The sequence below is a fragment of the Ursus maritimus genome, unplaced genomic scaffold, assembly GCF_017311325.1.
Source record: "Ursus maritimus isolate PB19 unplaced genomic scaffold, ASM1731132v1 scaffold_10, whole genome shotgun sequence".
Lineage (NCBI taxonomy): Eukaryota > Metazoa > Chordata > Mammalia > Carnivora > Ursidae > Ursus > Ursus maritimus.
Genome location: NW_024423344.1, coordinates 69918091 through 69936057, shown reverse-complemented (window position 1 = coordinate 69936057; position 17967 = coordinate 69918091). Strand labels below are relative to the sequence as shown.

The 17967-nt window shown below is 43.4% G+C and overlaps 2 protein-coding genes across 4 annotated transcripts in view; one reads left to right on the top strand and one right to left on the bottom strand.

Moving 5' to 3' along the window:
* Positions 1–2013, top strand: part of FGF14 (fibroblast growth factor 14) — a 591097-nt gene extending 589084 nt beyond the window's left edge. For all 3 annotated transcript variants that reach the window (XM_040624322.1, XM_008684988.1, XM_040624317.1), the window contains one exon: positions 1781–2013. In XM_040624322.1, coding sequence (XP_040480256.1) covers positions 1781–1917 — 137 coding nt within the window. In that variant the 3' untranslated portion in view covers positions 1918–2013. The remainder of the gene's footprint in view (positions 1–1780) is intronic.
* Positions 2014–8241: 6228 nt separating this feature from the next.
* The window catches only part of ITGBL1 (integrin subunit beta like 1), a 200409-nt gene continuing 190683 nt past the window's right edge, over positions 8242–17967 (bottom strand). Inside the window, exons 9-11 of the mRNA XM_008684989.2 lie at positions 16411–16557; positions 9538–9651; positions 8242–9109 (exon numbers count right to left, since the gene is read on the bottom strand). Of these exons, the coding sequence (XP_008683211.1) occupies positions 9018–9109; positions 9538–9651; positions 16411–16557 (353 nt within the window). The 3' untranslated portion in view covers positions 8242–9017. The remainder of the gene's footprint in view (positions 9110–9537; positions 9652–16410; positions 16558–17967) is intronic.

The following is a 17967-nucleotide window of genomic DNA, read 5'->3' as shown; positions in this document are numbered from 1 at the left end:
AGTCCATAGCAGTTCTATAAAAATCTTGTTTCTTTGCCACCTTGCTTTGTCTCTTTACATTAACTTTTGCTTTGAATATGAACTGATAGGAACTAACTAAATTCTAAAACCTTATCTTCTAGCCGCATCAACATAATGAAAACCAAAAGAGACTTCATGTCTCTTAACTGAGGCAAAAGCTGGAGACCAGCTATTTTTGTATATCTAGCAGGAAATATCGGAGACTGAGACTTGGTGTAATAATATCACTTGGTATTTGAATCATACACTGAACAGTTGTGTGTATGTGTGCGTTGTGCGTTCATGGACTTCAGAGGCAGAGAGAAGCAGTATTTTCAAATAATTAGCAGACAGAAGTACCCTAAAAATAACGAAGGGGGTATTATAACGACGGAGGTTATCACTTAGTGTAATTTATAGAGGAAGATTAATTTCCAACTTTCAAAACCCATACGGAATGTACATTATATGATTGGAAACGTGAGGGCAAATTAGGTACTTGATTAATTATTGATGCTCTGGGGCACTCCTGTCTCTTCCACACCTTCACCGCATGGACGGTCAAGGTTAATGCTGTGACGCTGTCGTCTCCTAACTGCGTTAGTAGTGGGAGTGAGACTGGAAGGCGCTTCGCGGATGTGGATTAATTCCCTGGTACCTTGCCGGGTCCTCGCAGACAGGCCGGGCGCACACGCGCTCTCAGAGCTGGGTGCTGCTGCCCGGCCGCACGGCCCTGACGCCAGAGGCCTGTGCCGCCGCCTTGAGCGGGTGGGGGGCCCACGATGGGGCGCCCACCTGACCGTGAGGAGACACAGTCTCTTCATAAAATACCGTATACGGGAAACACTCTCCACAGCACAGCGGCTTGGACGGCCCGAATTCTCTAGCATTTCTGAGGGCAGATGATTCCTGCTCAGCTGATTTCCCCCAAGTCAGTCTTCCATGTCCTTGCACGGCATCTCTTAGAGTCCGCTTCCAACAAGCCACCTGAGCGGCTGGGCTAGCCGCGGCCCTGGATACTCGTCAAGCTGCTCCTCAGCGCTCACTCGGACATGGCTCCCACTTGCCCTCTTGCCACTCTCTGCTTCTGCCTTACTTTTAACAAGCTCTCGGAAAACGAGGCCTAAAAATACAAAATGCCCCACACATGCCTTCGGTTTCCGTGATGGAGGGAGAGGAAATCCAGAAGGCTCTGGCTTCAGGAAAGTGAGTTCCTGGTCATTGCCTGGGATAGCTTTGAAGTTGACACTAGTGTGATTGTGTTGCTTTTGAATCACTTGAGAGAAACATAATGTAATGATCTACGGTGTCCATACCGGGCCTCGAAAAGATGGATGGGAACGAGGGGGTTCAGGGGTTGACATCGGTGTGCCCTGGAAGGGAAGTCTGAGTTTTCCTAGCTCTACAAAGAGAAGGAGGTTAAGTGCTCGCCCATCCCCCACACTGTGTGTGTGTGTGTGTGTGTGTGTGTGTGTGTGTGCGTGTGTGTGTGCCGGTGCCGATGCCTGCTTTACATCTGAGGCCCACGAAGAGGCCCTAGCTCCTATTTAAACCTCCCCTCCTAGACAAAAACCCAGGCACACCCACGTCCGTATTTTGGTTCTAGAAACCAGAGAATGCGAAGGAAGTCATTTCTGTCCGGGGGCGGGAAACGATGGCTTCACCACGGGAATTGCCTCCCCTACGCGGGGTTGCTTTACTCCGGCGCGTGGCCACGCTCGAACCTAACCGGGTCATGTCTCCTCCCCTCCTTCCCTCATGCCCTCCTGCCCGTCACCAGTTGCCATGTACCGAGAACCGTCTTTGCATGACGTCGGAGAAACGGTCCCGAAGGCCGGGGTGACGCCGAGTAAAAGCACAAGCGCGTCGGCAATCATGAATGGCGGCAAACCAGTCAACAAAAGTAAGACGACATAGCCAGATCCCCACCGGTGTTGTGACTCAGTCGTCCCGCGCAGTTGAGTGATTTATCCTTGCCGGACAGTCCTGCTCCGTGGCTGAGGCGCGGCTGGAAGTCGGCCGGAGCTTGCTCCCGGCTCGCTCGAACTTCTTGGTTGCAAGTGGATAAATCTCAACCTGTTGCGCCCCCAGAACAAGAAGACGCCTGGACAACCAGCTAAACTCAGACCATGGAATGCCCTACCAGATATGGAATGCCTTTTTAATATCTTTTCTGTGACCGTGACACTTCATGTGAATGACATACTTCACAAGTACACTCGATACCTTGCCTGCTGACAGCTACCCATAATCCTTTTTGAGTCCTGTTTCAGCGAAATCCATGTGTTTAAGTTCAATTTTGTAGCACACGAATACTATTGAGTAATTTCTAGTTAGACGCTGTAAACCTGTGCTATTATGGATTTCTCTTCTCCCCGTTTTTACAGGGCTGCTCGCTCCACTGTCTGTGACCTTTTGCAGGGATTGTATTCCTCTAAATCTTAAATGTGGCAGTTGGCCTAGTTCGGAGAGCGATCAGGGAATCAGGAAGCCTTCTAAACCTATTATTACAAATTGCATCTCTAAAGATTAAGAGTGTTGTCTCCGGCTCCCACTATCGATTAAACACACATATACGCTCTATCCGGTAGCAGACACTGTGCTCCTGAGGTCGGCGTTGCCGGGGTGAGAAATGGGTCAAACACAGTCCCGGGGGAAGCTCTCTACGATATGTGTTTGACATCCCCCTATAGTTTCTTTGTGTGTGTGTGTGTTTTATACATATCACAAGCTTACTGGTAATGGTAACATTTGCCTTGCCCAGCGAGCAAGACCCACTGGTTTTTGAGAAAGTGGGTCCAAAGAACTCTGTAGGCCTTGTAGGCCTGATTAAGGTTCATTTTTCATGTACTGATCCTCATTATTTGGAAAAAAGGAAAAAAAAAAGAAAATTCAATAATTACAACCTACAAGAATTGCGCTACCTAAATCCATTTCCGATATAATCCTACCTGTTTTTAATGAACCGAACTGAATGCCATCCCCGGTTTTGGCTGCGTTCCACTCATACTCAGCAGAGCATGGGCAAGGCGGCTGTTGTGTTCTTTTCTGCAGCAGCAATGCAAACGTTAGTTATAAATTAGACTTTAATATTTTTGGTGTTTAATGACAAGTTTTTAAACTGGACATACTAGGAAAAACTATTTTTTTTAGCTCAGCATGCTGAGTCAGGTACTGTGTAAGTCACCACTCCATACCTGTAACTCAGCTTCTCGGGGCCCCGGGTTGCCCAGTAGCTGGGGTAGAGGTGCCTTGCCATGAGCTCAGAATGCAGTCTGTTGAATTCTTCTGGATAAAATTCATGGCAAACCAACACGTTCAAACATCAGGTTTTTGGTCCACTCCATTGATTTGCTTTTGTTTTATTTTGCTTTCTTAATTTCCTTTTGCCTAAGTCCGAGCTTAGGGAAGACAACCGCTAAGAAAGGCCACGAAATCGTTGACTGCACAGGGAAGAAACCATGCAAAACGTTCGCTATGGGATATAAAGAGTTTCAAAATGTGGAATACGAAACTGTTTGGAAATATATTTGTTAACTCTGTGTGTACTTAATAAAATTCAATGTTTCCTCCTCAGAAGAGTTAACTGAGACCAAACTGAACCTCATTTATAGAAAACTATAAATGTACTGGCCTCTTATGATTATTTCCATGTGGAAGGCTGACCCAGTCGCCACTCCCCCGCCTCCCCCCCCCCCATCTGCACTGTATTTCCTGGGAAATTATTTTGCCACTGCGTTCCTAAGTCTCCATGACAGCCCTTGCCCGGCATTTAAAAATTTTGGCCTGCTTAGCTGATTAAAGATTTAGTATAAATTTAACTGTTTATGCTTACTTCATTTTCATATTGGATTTCATTTTAATAAATAAAAAGTTAGCATAACGTTTGAGTAGATTTATTGTCAATAATGCTAAAGTACGAATACAACAAAATGATTCCTTCAACCATTCTTGGTTTCTTGTGACACCGTTTTAAAGCCCATCATTTGCAACAGGATGAGTTAAAATCCGTTAGATGAATTTCACGAACCAATTTAGGGAAGACATGTATTCTATAATCTGTGGCAAACCGAATTATTTAACTTGACATTCCAATTAGATGGGCTTATAGACACTGCTTCCCCCAATATACACATGCACACTAACACACACACACACACTCACACACACTCACACACACACACACACACATGCACACACAACAAACAACCCCACCTATTTGGTTTTGGTAATCAGCCCTATATGCTGTTTTCTCCCCCTGCAAGCCTGTTTATTGGTTAAAATTAAGACAAGATTTATTTTTGTAAATGACTGAGATTTATGTCAATGTGCACCTCTGTTTTGTTTTTTATATGATTTGTCTCCAAGGGCATTTATCCCTATGAATGGATGTCAAATACTTTCTGCTAATATATGTTTAGACATATTGCCGACGGGTCCTTGTTATTTGTAAATTAGACGGTTTCCTTTGTGTCTGGTCTCACCTGTTGCATGGGACGAGGACAGCACCGATGAACTGCATGTAGTAGGACCTGTGTATCAAGAACTGTTGGTATGTACTATTCAATTTACATACAAAAAGTCTGTCTGCATTGTACAGTTTCTGTGTTTAATACCATTTGTTGTATTCACAAATACAACATACTGAATAAAATATTGATATGAAGGCATATTACAAAACATCAAACAACTTTATGTAACAAAATGCCATTGCTTCACCCACAACTATAGAGAAATGTCATGTAAATAAGTTGGTACACTCAATGTCCCCCTTTACCATGCCAAAGAAGATTTTAGCTCTTTGATGATACCTCTCTTGCTATTTTTCTGGGATAAGACGCCAACATTTTTTCCCCTCAAAAATTAAGTTTGCTGTTATTAAGCAAGTGCAATCTGTCCTCATTGATGCTCTGTATAGTAAATCTGATGGAATTCATTCGTACTACAGACTGTGTGTTTTGTACCTCCATGTACATATGTCAGTCGCATTGAGCCTTATGTCACATTCCTTTTGCATGCATATCTGGTAGGGGAGGATATTTCTACTGATCTGTTATGGTAGCCAATTGCTTCACCCATCCCTCCGCAATGCTCGGGAATGTTCGTTGTTTCGATATTCCAGGCGACACCACGTTCATTTTCTTTAAAGTTTGCTTTCTAAAATGTTTGGCTACAACTTTACTTGGAAAAAATATAGAGGAGATCCAGATGGTGCGCCCTATGTAAAGAGTGAAATGGTCCTGAGCAACAGTTTGCTACAAATCCTGCAGAACTTAGAGATTCTTGCCCTAAGCGGTGGCCTGTCCTGAGTGTTGGGGATAGCAGGTGGCTTTAGGAGCTCCACAATGGGCCGACAAGACTCCTGCTGCAGTCCTAACTGTTTGCCTCTTGGAGAGTAAGCAGAGTGAGTATTTTTAACACACCTGGCCAGTTGCTCAATTAATGCCTAAAGCACTAAAACAGTCAGATGTTTTCGAGATGACCAATATTAGACTTGGTTTTCTTTTATAAAACAAAACAAAACAACAACAGCAACAACAAGAACTTCTTGTTCCTTAAGTTAGACATGTATCATTTCATTTCAGTTTTTATTCCTAATACTAGAGGGAGAACTAATGTTTGAAGGAGAGACCAGATGACTAAGAAATGCATTTTAGAAGGAAATAAAATAATTGAAACCTATTTTCAATTGTATTTCAGAACAAGACTATTTCCAGGGAAAGCAATTGGCTAAATGCAGACATACCAACATCCAGACGCAAACTGTGTTACTTTGGAGTAAAATACATTTCCTAGCTTAAGTTTCTTAGCTTATAAGGGGGCACACAAGGCCTGTTGACTCTTGGATACTGGGTAGGGCTTCAGAGTTTTGACAGTGAGTCTGCAAACAAAGGCTGAGTTGTGATTTGTTTTATTTTTTCTTGGTTTTCTCTATCATTCGGTCTGATCCTGATGTTTGCTGGCCAAGATTGTGTTTGCATTCGAAGTGCTGGAGGCCGTTCCTTTCAAGGTGCTACAGGAATCTAGATTAGCTCAAGGGGTCCAGGGAGAAAATGGGGTATCATTATTATCCTCTTGGGTCTTAGGACCTTAGTAGAGTTTTACTGAAAAGTCCTTGTGGAAGACTTCCTCAGTAATGGTTTGCCAGCAAGCAGGGTGAGTGCCAACACCAGCTGCAGACGTGTCTCGTCCTTCCCAACTGACCTTAATCTTCCTGTAACTTCCCACCAACTCCAAGAAGCCGATGAGCTTCCCACATTTACTCTTCCCCTATTACAAGTTGTTCCTGCCCTGCCTTTTTTTTGAAAGAGGGAGTTTTGTTTTTTTTTTAATCTTAGTAACGGAATTTAAAGTCAAAATACAAAATCACATTGAAAAAGGATAGGATTTACGTCTTTACATGTAACTATATTTTATTTTTTCCAACTTAAACATGTAAATTAAATAACTTCTTAATAGGTCTATTGATGATTGCATTGCTAGAGTCAAAATCATATACACGCATACGAAATATTATAGCAGACAGAAAGAAGTAAAAAACTATTTCTGATTTAAAAGAAAAGTATTCATTAGAGATTAGGTACCAGGTGACTTATGCTATAACTCAGTTTCAGTTCAATAATTTGTAGCTAAATGAACCCAGAAGATAGCTGACTGTCCTATATTTTCAGCCTTGTCCAAAAATTTGAACAAACTACATTTTGAAATTTCTCATATAATAATTTCTCCATCTCAAAACTTTTCCTTAAAAAACATAAACGCTGAGGACACTTTTCTCATACGAAAATATAAAAAGAGAAGCCCTTCATTGTAGTTGTTAACAAAAGAGATAACAAACGTAGAGAACAGCAAGAAAAATAAGACACACCGAGGATTCCATGAGAAGACAAAGGAGAGCTCAGGTTGGCAAAATGCTGCTCCACTGGGAGCCAAGTCGAGCCCACAGTCTGTTTTTGTAAAAAAAAGCCCGTGAACTCCAAATGAGTTTGCTTTCTGTTTTCCCTTTTATAGTTTTGAAGTATTAAAAACAAACAAAGAAGATCCAACAGAGATGTGTGTGGCCCACAAAGTCTAAAATATGTATTCTGGTCCTTTATCGAAGGTGGAGTTCCGCAGGAGGGATGCTGAAGGCGGTTTGTGTTATGATGGCTAGAGAGTGAAGGGAATTCTGATGATGGTGCATCATCGAGTCATCAAAAGTGCTACCCAACAATTACAACAGGTTTGTTTGAGGCTTAAAATGATTAGCTAGAGAGGAGGAAAGAATATAGTCTATATTATTTCTCAACTGCTTCTATTTCCCTCATTTTACAAAACCGATATATCAACGGACATACTCAACAATAGAGATACAACTAATATGGTTGCACTCCATAATCTCAGGATAGAGATAACAATTTTATAAATCTATTAAAGTATGAGAACACTATTAGTACTATAAAAGTCAGCATCAGATAAACTTTCTCTTAAATAATTTTCAATATTAAATTTTTAAGTAACTCGGCAAATGCATATTTTCCTTATTTTTGGTGACTTGACTTATGAAGTCCAAGCCATGACTCTAGAATATTTACATCATTAAGTAAAATTTCCAAGTAAAAATTTTCATCTTAAACAATGCGGAAATGGTTTTGTTACATTATTCTAGGATTTTACAAAATATAATTCACATTTAGAAAAAAAAGTGGGTTTTTTTAGCTCCAAATAATTAAAGGTTGCCTAAACTAATGTGTGTAAGTAGATTTAACTGTAAATATGTAAGGGAAGTCCTAATTATTGTACATTTTCATAATTCAATGTGAATTTCATACAGAGCAAAATTTCACCATTAAGAAAATAAACATTTTGTTCCTATTGCTGAGTGAATATTTGTAATTTCTACTTAAGACATTTCTAGATTTTTTTTTTTATCCACTGAGCTTTGAGACTGGTGTCATTTGATCACAGTATCTCTTCTTGACTTCTCTGCATGACCCTATTTTGCAGTAAATGTATCCTTAGGAATAAGAGTCTTTTAAGGGAAACGAATGCATATTTCAGGCCCCTCCTAGGTCCCATTAGATATTGTCCTCTTGAAAGGCAAGTTACCATGGAATAGTTTAAATAGTGAAAAATCAGAGTCCTCGTACGCCTACCCCTGCCCAGTTTAAGAAGGGATCCGGTAACAGAAGACGCCCCTGAATACCTATTCATTCTGTGTTGTTCATCAGCAGTAGCCAAATATATATTGACACATTGTAAGCAACTTAAGTCACTATTTATTAAAAATGTCAAATTGTACATTTCTCATACTGCCTTCCTAAGAGAATCTTTTTCGTGAGTTTAAAGTGAGACCAAACGAATGACTTACTGGCTAAAATGGACCAGTCTTTTTCTTTACAAAGCACTGGTGATCCAGCCTCTGCCCCCCACATCCCCCTGCCCCCCGCCATTTTCCCTTATGTGTGTTTGTCTTTATTGTCCCCGTATGGAAATGCTGAGTCACAGGAATCCTGAAAAAAATAAGATCGATGGCTTTATGTGAGGATATTTCCATAGATTCTCATGTGGTCTTTTTTGTGAGGGATATCCGTGTCTAACGACCGTGTAATCCAACATTTCTCAACTCCGGCACTATTAACGTTTGGAGTCCGCTAACTTTTTGCCGTGGGATGTTCAGCAGCATCCCTGGCCTCTAGCCACTAGAGGCCTGTCGCTCGCCCTCCCACCCCACCCAGCATGACAATCGAAATTGTCCGTACACGTTGCCAAGTGTTTTCCAGGTGGCGAAGTCACCCTTGTTGAGAACCACTGATGTAAATCCTGGAAGACAAATTCTTTCTGGCGTTATTTACATCAGACTTGGCTTAACTCATTTTTTAATGGGTACCCAGACTTCATGCAGGCATTCAGAAAGAGAAAAACATACAATAGTCTGTTTGACCTGTCCTAGTGGTGATTATACAAGGTTTCCTTTGCATGTATATTGTTCTAATGGCCTAGAAAAGTAAAGACTCCAGTCCTGTCCCGTGTAATTGTTAAGGATACTCTGTGCCAAGCCAGATTTCGCACGCATTTCCGTTCCATCCATCCCAGCACTCACAGTTCCCGCAGCTACAAAGTCCATTCCCTGCAAGAAAACACACGGGGGCATCATCATCGTGACTGAAATGCACCGGGTTAAAATACGTTCTTATCAACCACAGCCGCTCATAGTCGCAGCCATTCCACTCGCCCTCTTACAGCCACCTTGTTAATATCTTACCGACAGCTATGGGAAATCGGATCTTTCAAACGATTGCTGGCCTCCGCTTGGTGCCACCAGCCGGGGAGCAGCCAGTCAGTAGTGCCCACCCTGCCCCGTTCCAGCTGGGCTCTGTCTCCATCTCTGTTTTCCCTCGAGCTTGTTTAAGCGCGTGTATTTCATAAGCAATTCTCAGGACTCGATAATCGGGAGAGCCCCAGCCACCCCACAGCCATGGGCGGCACCATGGAGGGGGGCTGTTTGTCTTTCTCACCAACGGGGGTGCAGAGCAAGCCGAGCGGGTCCTACCGCACCTGTGCAAATGAGGCCGTCGTGCTTGTCACAGTCCCTGTCGTCACAGTCACAGAGTTCTCCAGAAATATACCACTCTTCCGCAGAGCAAATGCACTTTCCACAGTGGCAAGAGCCTGAAATCACAAAGGGCATGACTCGCTGTCACCACAGCACTAAAGGTTTCTGTCTAGAATAGAACACCGTCAACGCACGAACAACAGGCTTCTAAAAACCCATCTTCCCGAGGTACAAGTTTATCGAAGAGCCTGTTGCTCAGAGGGGAGCTTTGCTTACCGCAATCCATAAAGGTCATCCAGGAAAGGCTTCATTATGGATCTAGACAATTGCAATTAGCCTTGAGCAAATGTTCCACGGCCCAGTCTGGTTGAAATGTCAGTAAGAGCAGAACGTGCGGATTCTTATAGATAGCCTTCCAAAAAGGTGTTCAAAAACAGATGCTTTTTTCTTTTTTTTCCTGGGATGACTCATGTTTTAAACTGTCTGCTCTTTAAAGGAACTGAACGGTAAGTTTTATTAAATAAGGATGTATTTTATAATTAAAATTGCTACTAAATTATTGGGCTTCTGCTTTTGGATTTTTGTCTACATAATTTTCTGAAAGGAGGGACACACCTGCGTATTGGGGGGCTCGTCACAGTGCTCCAAGGGCACACACGACCGTTCGTGGGCATCTGACTCATGAGATCTCACTCTGGGGGTCCCCTGCCACAACCCAGGAGAGCTCTAATCTCCCCCCAAAAGTTCATCTTCCATGAGGCTCTGGGTCTAACCAACTTTCTCATTACTTCACCCATTTCCCCTCTTTTTATTTCTTATCGGTAAGAATCTTCCACTTCTGTTATCAAACATATCTTGGTGTGCTGAAAAACAATTTTATGAGTGGTATATTTAAAAGAAGAGAAAACACATGAATTAAATGGTCTCACAAAGAGAAGAAAGTTCTCTTGGTCTACACAACCTTACGTGACAGGCTCAAAACCCCTCACCGGGCAAAATTACTTCTATAGCAGCAGTAAAGACAACTTTAAAATTAAAAAAAGAATCGAAGAAACAAAGAAAAAAGGACTTCCCCTTCCTTCTACGCCCTTGGCTTCTTTGTTCCTTCCCAACGTGATTTCCTTTTACTAAATGAGGTCTATCTATCACTAAATGTTTCAGGTCAAAAATCACCCTCACAGAATGTGAAGTAGAAAAGTATTTTGATATATTTAACCAAATTCCAGACTTGCTAAGTTCAAAAGGTATTGGGAGCGGGGCGGGGAACCAACATTGATCAGTGCCTCTGGGAAACACAGAGTCATTGAAAAATGAGTTAGCGAGCTGGGAGAGAACAGTGGTTACAGAAAGGAATTGGTATTTGTTTAGATATCATGAAAGGTTCATATAAACGGGCCCCACGCCTCAGGCCCTTTGTGATACTTCACAGGGAAACTGGCATGTGCGTGTAGCTACCAGAATCCCCAATGGCCAAATTAAACGTGTGACATGGTTTGTCACACTTCTCACGGTAAGGGAGAAGTCAGAATTAGTCGTATGCTGACAACGGTGTTTACACTGATCAACTCCTTGCTTAACCACAGCACGATTTCATTGAGTCTTGACTCTTTTCCTGAGGGTCTAGAATGATCTGCAGGCTCTTGGGCACAGTCTAACGACTCTCGCTTTCGATGAAGGGCCGGCAGGCTGCCGAGGACCCAGGAGCCGAGCGTCCTGGTCAGTCCGTGAGGGATGGTGGCTCCTTCTTGGCCACATCCAGGTAGAGAGCTTCCTCAGTTTAGAAGTTATTTATCTTAACTTCAAAGATTTTCTTTCAATTTTCTTAGGCCCGGAAATGTTCAACATACAGCTACTCATTTAGCAGATGGTTAGCGATATATCTACAACAGAGAAAACCTGGGGCGTGTCATTGACTTTTCACTGCAATTTCCTCAGAAGGCACCGTATTTAGTGCCTTCTTTCCATGACTAGAGGAAAATCAATTATTTGAAGAATCTGACTGGTTTTAGTTGTTTCTAAAATAGTGCCTCCCTTACATTGCAAAATTATTTCTACAAAGAAGCAGAAGCAAATGACGTTATATGTCCATGATATTCGTGTATCACACCTAGGAGATAGATATATATTTTTATTTTGTGACAATTCATGAAAAGATCTCACATTTCACTTTTAAACTTATCCCCGGCTCTGAAACTATTCCAACTGATACTCCAGCTTCTGAAATGCTCAGCTTCAGGCCATATCAACGCACTTTCCCAAAACTGATAAGCTCAGCTAAAGTTAATATGGTATACACTGACAGACCGTTTGACAAATAAATTCCAGTTCCCAGAGTCTACTAGGTACTGAAATACTTAGAACGAAAAATGCGGATTGATTTTTGTGTGTGCTGTGAAAACTAGCTTTTCTCGGTCAGCATCTTCCCCAGCTGTGTTGCTCCTTTCCTGTTTGTCAATTCTCAGTGTATCTTAGAGGTCGGAAATTCTTCTAGGCATAGCCTCACAATGTAATAACACAGTGGGATAGTTCTTAGGACCTCTTATAGCCTTTGTCACAGAGTACTGGCTGTTTTCATTGATGATCAGAGGTCAAATTGCCGTCTCTGCAAAGGGAAAAACTGAGGGAGAGGATTCTGTCGGACACACACAGGCCACATGACTACCAAGAGGGGACCAACTGTTGAGCTCAGCTGGCCAGGACCCACTCACACCCATGAGACCAGTCCAGTCATAAGGAACAGCTGGCCCATCTTGGCAGGGGCTCTCGGGTAGTAGGCTCAGGACAGCAACACCACTAACCCATTTATTTTCTTTCTCAGTATAAGGACCCCCAAGAAGGCTCCGATCTCCCTTCTGTGCTTCTTACTGGTTTCCATTCCTGGGGAACCAGCCACATTTTCTCATTTGTCTTCAAAGCAGCCTTAGGACTTAAGAAGGGGAAGCTAATGAAATTCTTCTGCCTTCTTCAAAGATGAGAAAATGGGAGTACAGACAGGATAAGGGAATTACTCAGGGCCACATGGGCCAGACACAACAGTTATCCCAAGATTTCAATCTGACTCAGTCTGTTCTTGTCTCTACCTACCTATCCTTGGAAAAACTTCCATATAGTTTCAAAAAATGAGCTGTGTGTTCTCACAGCTCTGACGAGACAGCCACACTGGGGGAAGCAACTAGAACTCTTGGCAAAGGCTGGCTTTTGAAGTGCAACTTGTACCCTTTCCCTTTCATGGGGATGGAGGACGAGCCCTGGTGGAGTAGAGGGGACGACAGGCAGGTGGGCACGCGCACCGTGGCTTCCATGGCTGACGCGGGACTCAGCAAGTACCCTTGGGAGAGTTTAAGGAGACATCCAATGATACACAACTACAGTCATTGTCACACAACAGCAGCTTTAAGAGTATCGCAGGTGACGACCCGGATCTAGGTTGAAGTTACGAAGGTAGAAAGGTTATCGGGTACTCTTGGATCCAAATAAATAAATAAATCCCCAAACAAACAGCCTACGAATTATGTCACGTATTCCACAAAGGTGGCTAAACTCAGGGGAGACCTGGCTCTAAGCTCATCCCTCTGGCTATTCACACCAACAGTTTGAGTCTAAGGGCGAGGCACCTTTATTAGCTGTCCCATTAATAAAGTTGGACTTTCTTTTTCGTTCATCAAGCCTGACAAAATGCTGCAACCTGACCTCCCAGCAGGCACTTTTCTTTCACTATTGTACTAACTACTCCATCTGTTATGAAGGTCACAACAATGTATCTTGTTTTAAATTTTTCTATGGAGTGATTTATTGTCTTGGCTATCAATTTGTAAAGAAATAAAACGCTATTTCTTCATCGTCTCCTGAGGTGACAACTTTATTCACAGCTCACGGGAAGCGCATGACCCAGACTTGTCTTTCTGGTGGAAACACTTGGCTGGCGGCTTAGGCCCCATCTCAGGCTTACTGCTCATGCCTGTCCCACGTTCGGAGAAAGAGAAAGGCTCCAACTTCCTCTGTGATCATCAGGGTCAGGGGTTTTCGTTTGCAAATTTGAGAAAAAGCATATGGAATTTGGGCAAGTCCATGAGATCAAGAAATACATGGTCCTAGTCAAGTCGCTGGCACAGACTTCTCTATCTCGCCACCATGTTAGAAGACCGTTAGTCTACTTCCTGGACTACTTTTCCTGTGGTTCTTGGGGTGGGGGTGGAGTGGCACCCTCCATGGGGACAGGAATAACGGCTGGACCCCTGTTCTCCTCTATGCCTGCAGTTTTATGATCTTGGTCTCAGCCCCTTTCTTCCTGTATAGTCCAACTGATGGCTCCTTAACAGGAGGAGAGAGAGAAGCCACAGCCAGCTGCTGCCAACAGTAGGAACGCCCGCCATCGCCACTAACACCAGTCTCCAAAAGCACAGCCTCCGGGCAGCTTTCACATTCTGACTTTAACGACTCTAAAACTCTCTACTCAATGAAGGATAAACCGCTTAGACAAATAGACTTTCAACCCTTCATTGATCTCTGGATATATTTCCATCACCCAAAGCAAACAATCTGAAAAGGCATTAACTAGAGACAGATTTCCTTGTTCTGTTTTGTTCTGAGGAAATGCCTTCGGGTCAATATTTAGTCAACCTATTCTTTTCTTGCATTTTCTGCATATATGATGCTGGAGAGTAAGACTCTCCTCAGAAAGTAATGGCTTTAAAAAGAAGGTTCATTTCTTCAAAAGAAACGATTTCTCTTTGTATGAAATTCAGTGTAGGAAACGACAGACTGGTATTTGCGCTATGGGGGAGCATGGCTTTGTGCTTTCTGACTGTAGCTGCAACTGGACATGGCTTAGCCAAGGCCCACTCGTGGACAACGTGAATGATTCCATAGTGTGTCTTGTAAATACACACACACAAACGCTCCCAAAGTGGCTGATTTTTAAAGTAAACTAATACTAACGGGCCCATCCATGTTTTAATGGGACTGGGCATCCTCATTCTATGGCATTTCTGTGAAAAGTTACTATCCTTATTCCAACGATAATGCCATTGTGGAAAATCAACCAAAAAAATCTGAACTTCCGGGCTCTGTGTTAGGAGCCGTACTCGGGAAGAAATCTAATTCAGACAGGTTGATCTTTCTCACCTGTCGGTTATTTGCAGGACGCTGCCTTCTGGTCTGATAACATTTCTTTTCTCCCCCTGGAAGGTTAATTCCATCCCTACGGCCTTTCCTGTTTGCTTTGTTCACCTCCTCCTCCATAATTCCTTCCCCGCTTTCTGGCCCACCCAACAGACTTGAACCTAAAGCAAGCGTTTCCAGGCAATGAGAGCCCCCGACAGACAGACTGGTGCTAGATTCATCTGGGAGTTGGAATTAGAATGAATTTAATAAAAGAACAAACAAGGAACAAAGTGGTTGCTTTCCACTCATTCGATTGCCCCCTGATGGCCAGGGCGTGAGGTCGAAGGCACGGCGTGCTTGGCAGAGCACGGTAAACCCAGAGTCTCAAACCCAGCACGCCCGGAAACCAAGGACAAGCACAGCTGTCTGTTGAAGCTGAGCACGTTTCAGTTTTCCACCTTCCTCCCGGCATCCCATGTGGTCAGAGCATTCCATCAGATTCTATCTTTGCAGTTATGCCAGAAAGCCTCTCTGAGCCTGAAGGCGGTGGCCTTTGGCGGTAGGTAAGGGGACAGCCACTGTGTAGGGGCACATCCTGCTTCCGAAACCGCCGTCACTCTCTAGCCGTTCACTTGCTTCACGGGGGCTTCTTCAGAAAGATACTTAACGTGCTAACTGGGACCCAGGGGGAGGGGTTTGAGGGTGAACAGTGCAGTTTCACCCCTAGCTGTGCGCCTTGTCTGAAAAGCAGGGAGGGGGCTGTGCTGAAGAAGAGAGTCTGGACACTCCGTGCCATCTAGTTTCACGAGGGGCAGCTCCCGAACATTACTGAGAATCTGGTGAGCTTCCAGAGCCTTCCTGGTGTTTTCCTAGGCACTAGCGACAACGTCATAGAGGAGCCCATATGCACCATGAGAACGGGATTTTAAGTCTCTTCAAGAATTCACACAGAAACATCAAGGTCAAGGTGCCTGAAATTTAGTCTGTCAGTATTCTTTCTCAGAAAAAAAAAATCTGCTCTGCTTTTCTGGGGGACTTGAGGGGACAATGGGCGGGATTGCTATTCTTCTAGAATTTGTTTCTATGGCAAACTTTTGATTGGGATGGTGACTCTTATTCAATTAACTTGAAAATTATAAACACGTTGCAGGCTTAAATTTTTGTTATATATTAGATTACATGTTTGGTTGGAAAATTGGTGATTTTTAGGCCAAAGAAAATGACACCAGAACTTTGAGACTCATAGACTCTTCCTTTCCTTTTTTATGAAACAAAATATTTAGTTTCCCTTTATGTCTTTCTGCCCCCTTCAACCCTCCCCTCCCCCCTACCCCCACATCATCCAGCCTGGGAAGGGTCCAGTCCTGCTTGTTGACAGTTCAGACCCTTGTGATCACTTTTCTGCAGTTCTGGGCTGCGCTATTTCACAGGCGAACTCAACAATTACCCCTCTGCCTTTTTTGGGGGTCCATTCACTGCCCATTACATCTTGTTGTCTTTTCTTCTTTATACAATTACCAATTACATGTCACTCTGCCATGATGATGCACGCAAGTGGCCGAGGACCTTCTTGCAGGAAAACCTTCCCACGCATTTCATTTTCTCAGACCCCACGCTTCATGTGCTTAACTTGCAAGTCTGAAGTCTGGTAGGAGCAGAGGACAGCGTGGTTTTCATTCCCACGAAGTGCCGCCGGGAAAGGTGGTACGCGCTGCCCTGCAAACCGTGTGTCGGAACGGGGACCAGGTCCAAGCTCCCACAGAGGTACTCACCCTTCCCGGAGCACAGTATGCCATCCGCCGATTCGCACAAACTCTTGCTTTGCTCCTCCGTCAAGTTGCACTTCCGCGGGTGCTGGCAGAGCTTCCCGAACCAGCCTCTCTCACACACGCAGTGACCACAGGAGCATGTTCCGTGGCCTGCGAAGCAATCACGGGGGTGGGGAGGGGGTGAGAGGGGGAGATGGGTAAATATCCAGCGGAATCACAGTTCTTCAGAAAGAAACACGTAAACCATAGGACCTCATGCCCTAGCAAGCAAACATGCTTTCCTTTAAACACAGTCCATTTGGCAGATGGTTGTTTAAAAGAACTTCACAACCGGGTTCCAGATTAGCATACGACCTTTGAATGTAGCACAGGAGATGGTCTAAGAAAGAAAGAAACCTTGAAATCATTTAAAATGGAATTTCATCGTCGTTCTTTGATACAAAACACTTCCTCATCTGCATTTTTATCAGCAGGAAGTCTTAGCGTGCTTCCTCATTGCCACACCACGGCGTCCAGACCAACTTGCAAGGCTAGTCACGTTACCAAGGCTTGCGGCATTTATTGATCGCCCTCCTATTGTTTACTAATAAAAAGCAAAAGGTTAACTTCCCCTGGAATGGCATTGTGTTACTTTATCTGTGTATCCTGCCCTTAATAATAAGAACAGATGTAAGTTTAAGTCAATTTATTGTATAGATGTTAAAAACAGCATAAGGCTTAGATTCATATCTGGGACCTTTTTTTTTTCCCTTTTGTTTTTGTCATTGGCTCTTGGTTCTGGGGATGTTTATTTTTTGGTGTATACATAACACTGTATTTATCACAGTCACACACCAGCATAAAGTCCATCTAATTGCTTGTCACCAGCATCCCATTACATTATCTCATCTTCCACTTTAATTTCTTATTTTCAACCGATGCTTCATTCTTTTACTTGTATGTACATTACCTTACAGCCAGATCTCTTCAAACAGAACAACCAAAAAACCATCTGTTAGGTAAAATTTGCTGATGAGGAGCAGAGCATTTTGCTAGGCACCAGGGGATACAAAATCAAGCATGACAGGCAGGACAGGCAGGTTCAACTGCGGCATAGTTTAAAGGTATATAGTTGGCATTCATGGGCACTTTCTTCTTGAAAAGTCTCTCCTAGACTGGTTTTCATGCTGGTTTTCATGGGACTCTCCTCCTTCCGACACTTTTCCTTTTTTCTGTTTTTCTACTTTTTTTTTTCTGACCTGATTAGTGCGGGTGTCCCCTGATTGTCTACTCTTAATCTTCTTTTCTCTCTCTATAATCTCTCTTTTGAAAAATTCCTAAATCTCAGGCTTTCAGATAACGGCAATGATCACAGGACTGTATCTCCAGCCTCTAAATTTCTCCTAACGCCCACTCCCATCATTGCATATTTTGTATTCTGCTAGCATCCAGACTGACCCGTCTAGACCTGCATCTACAGTTGTCCTTCGCACAGCTGCTCTTTTGTAGCACCCAGGTCTTTTAATGGCGCAAACTAGCCTTGTCACCCAGTTCCAAAGATTTTAAATCACGTTTGAATCT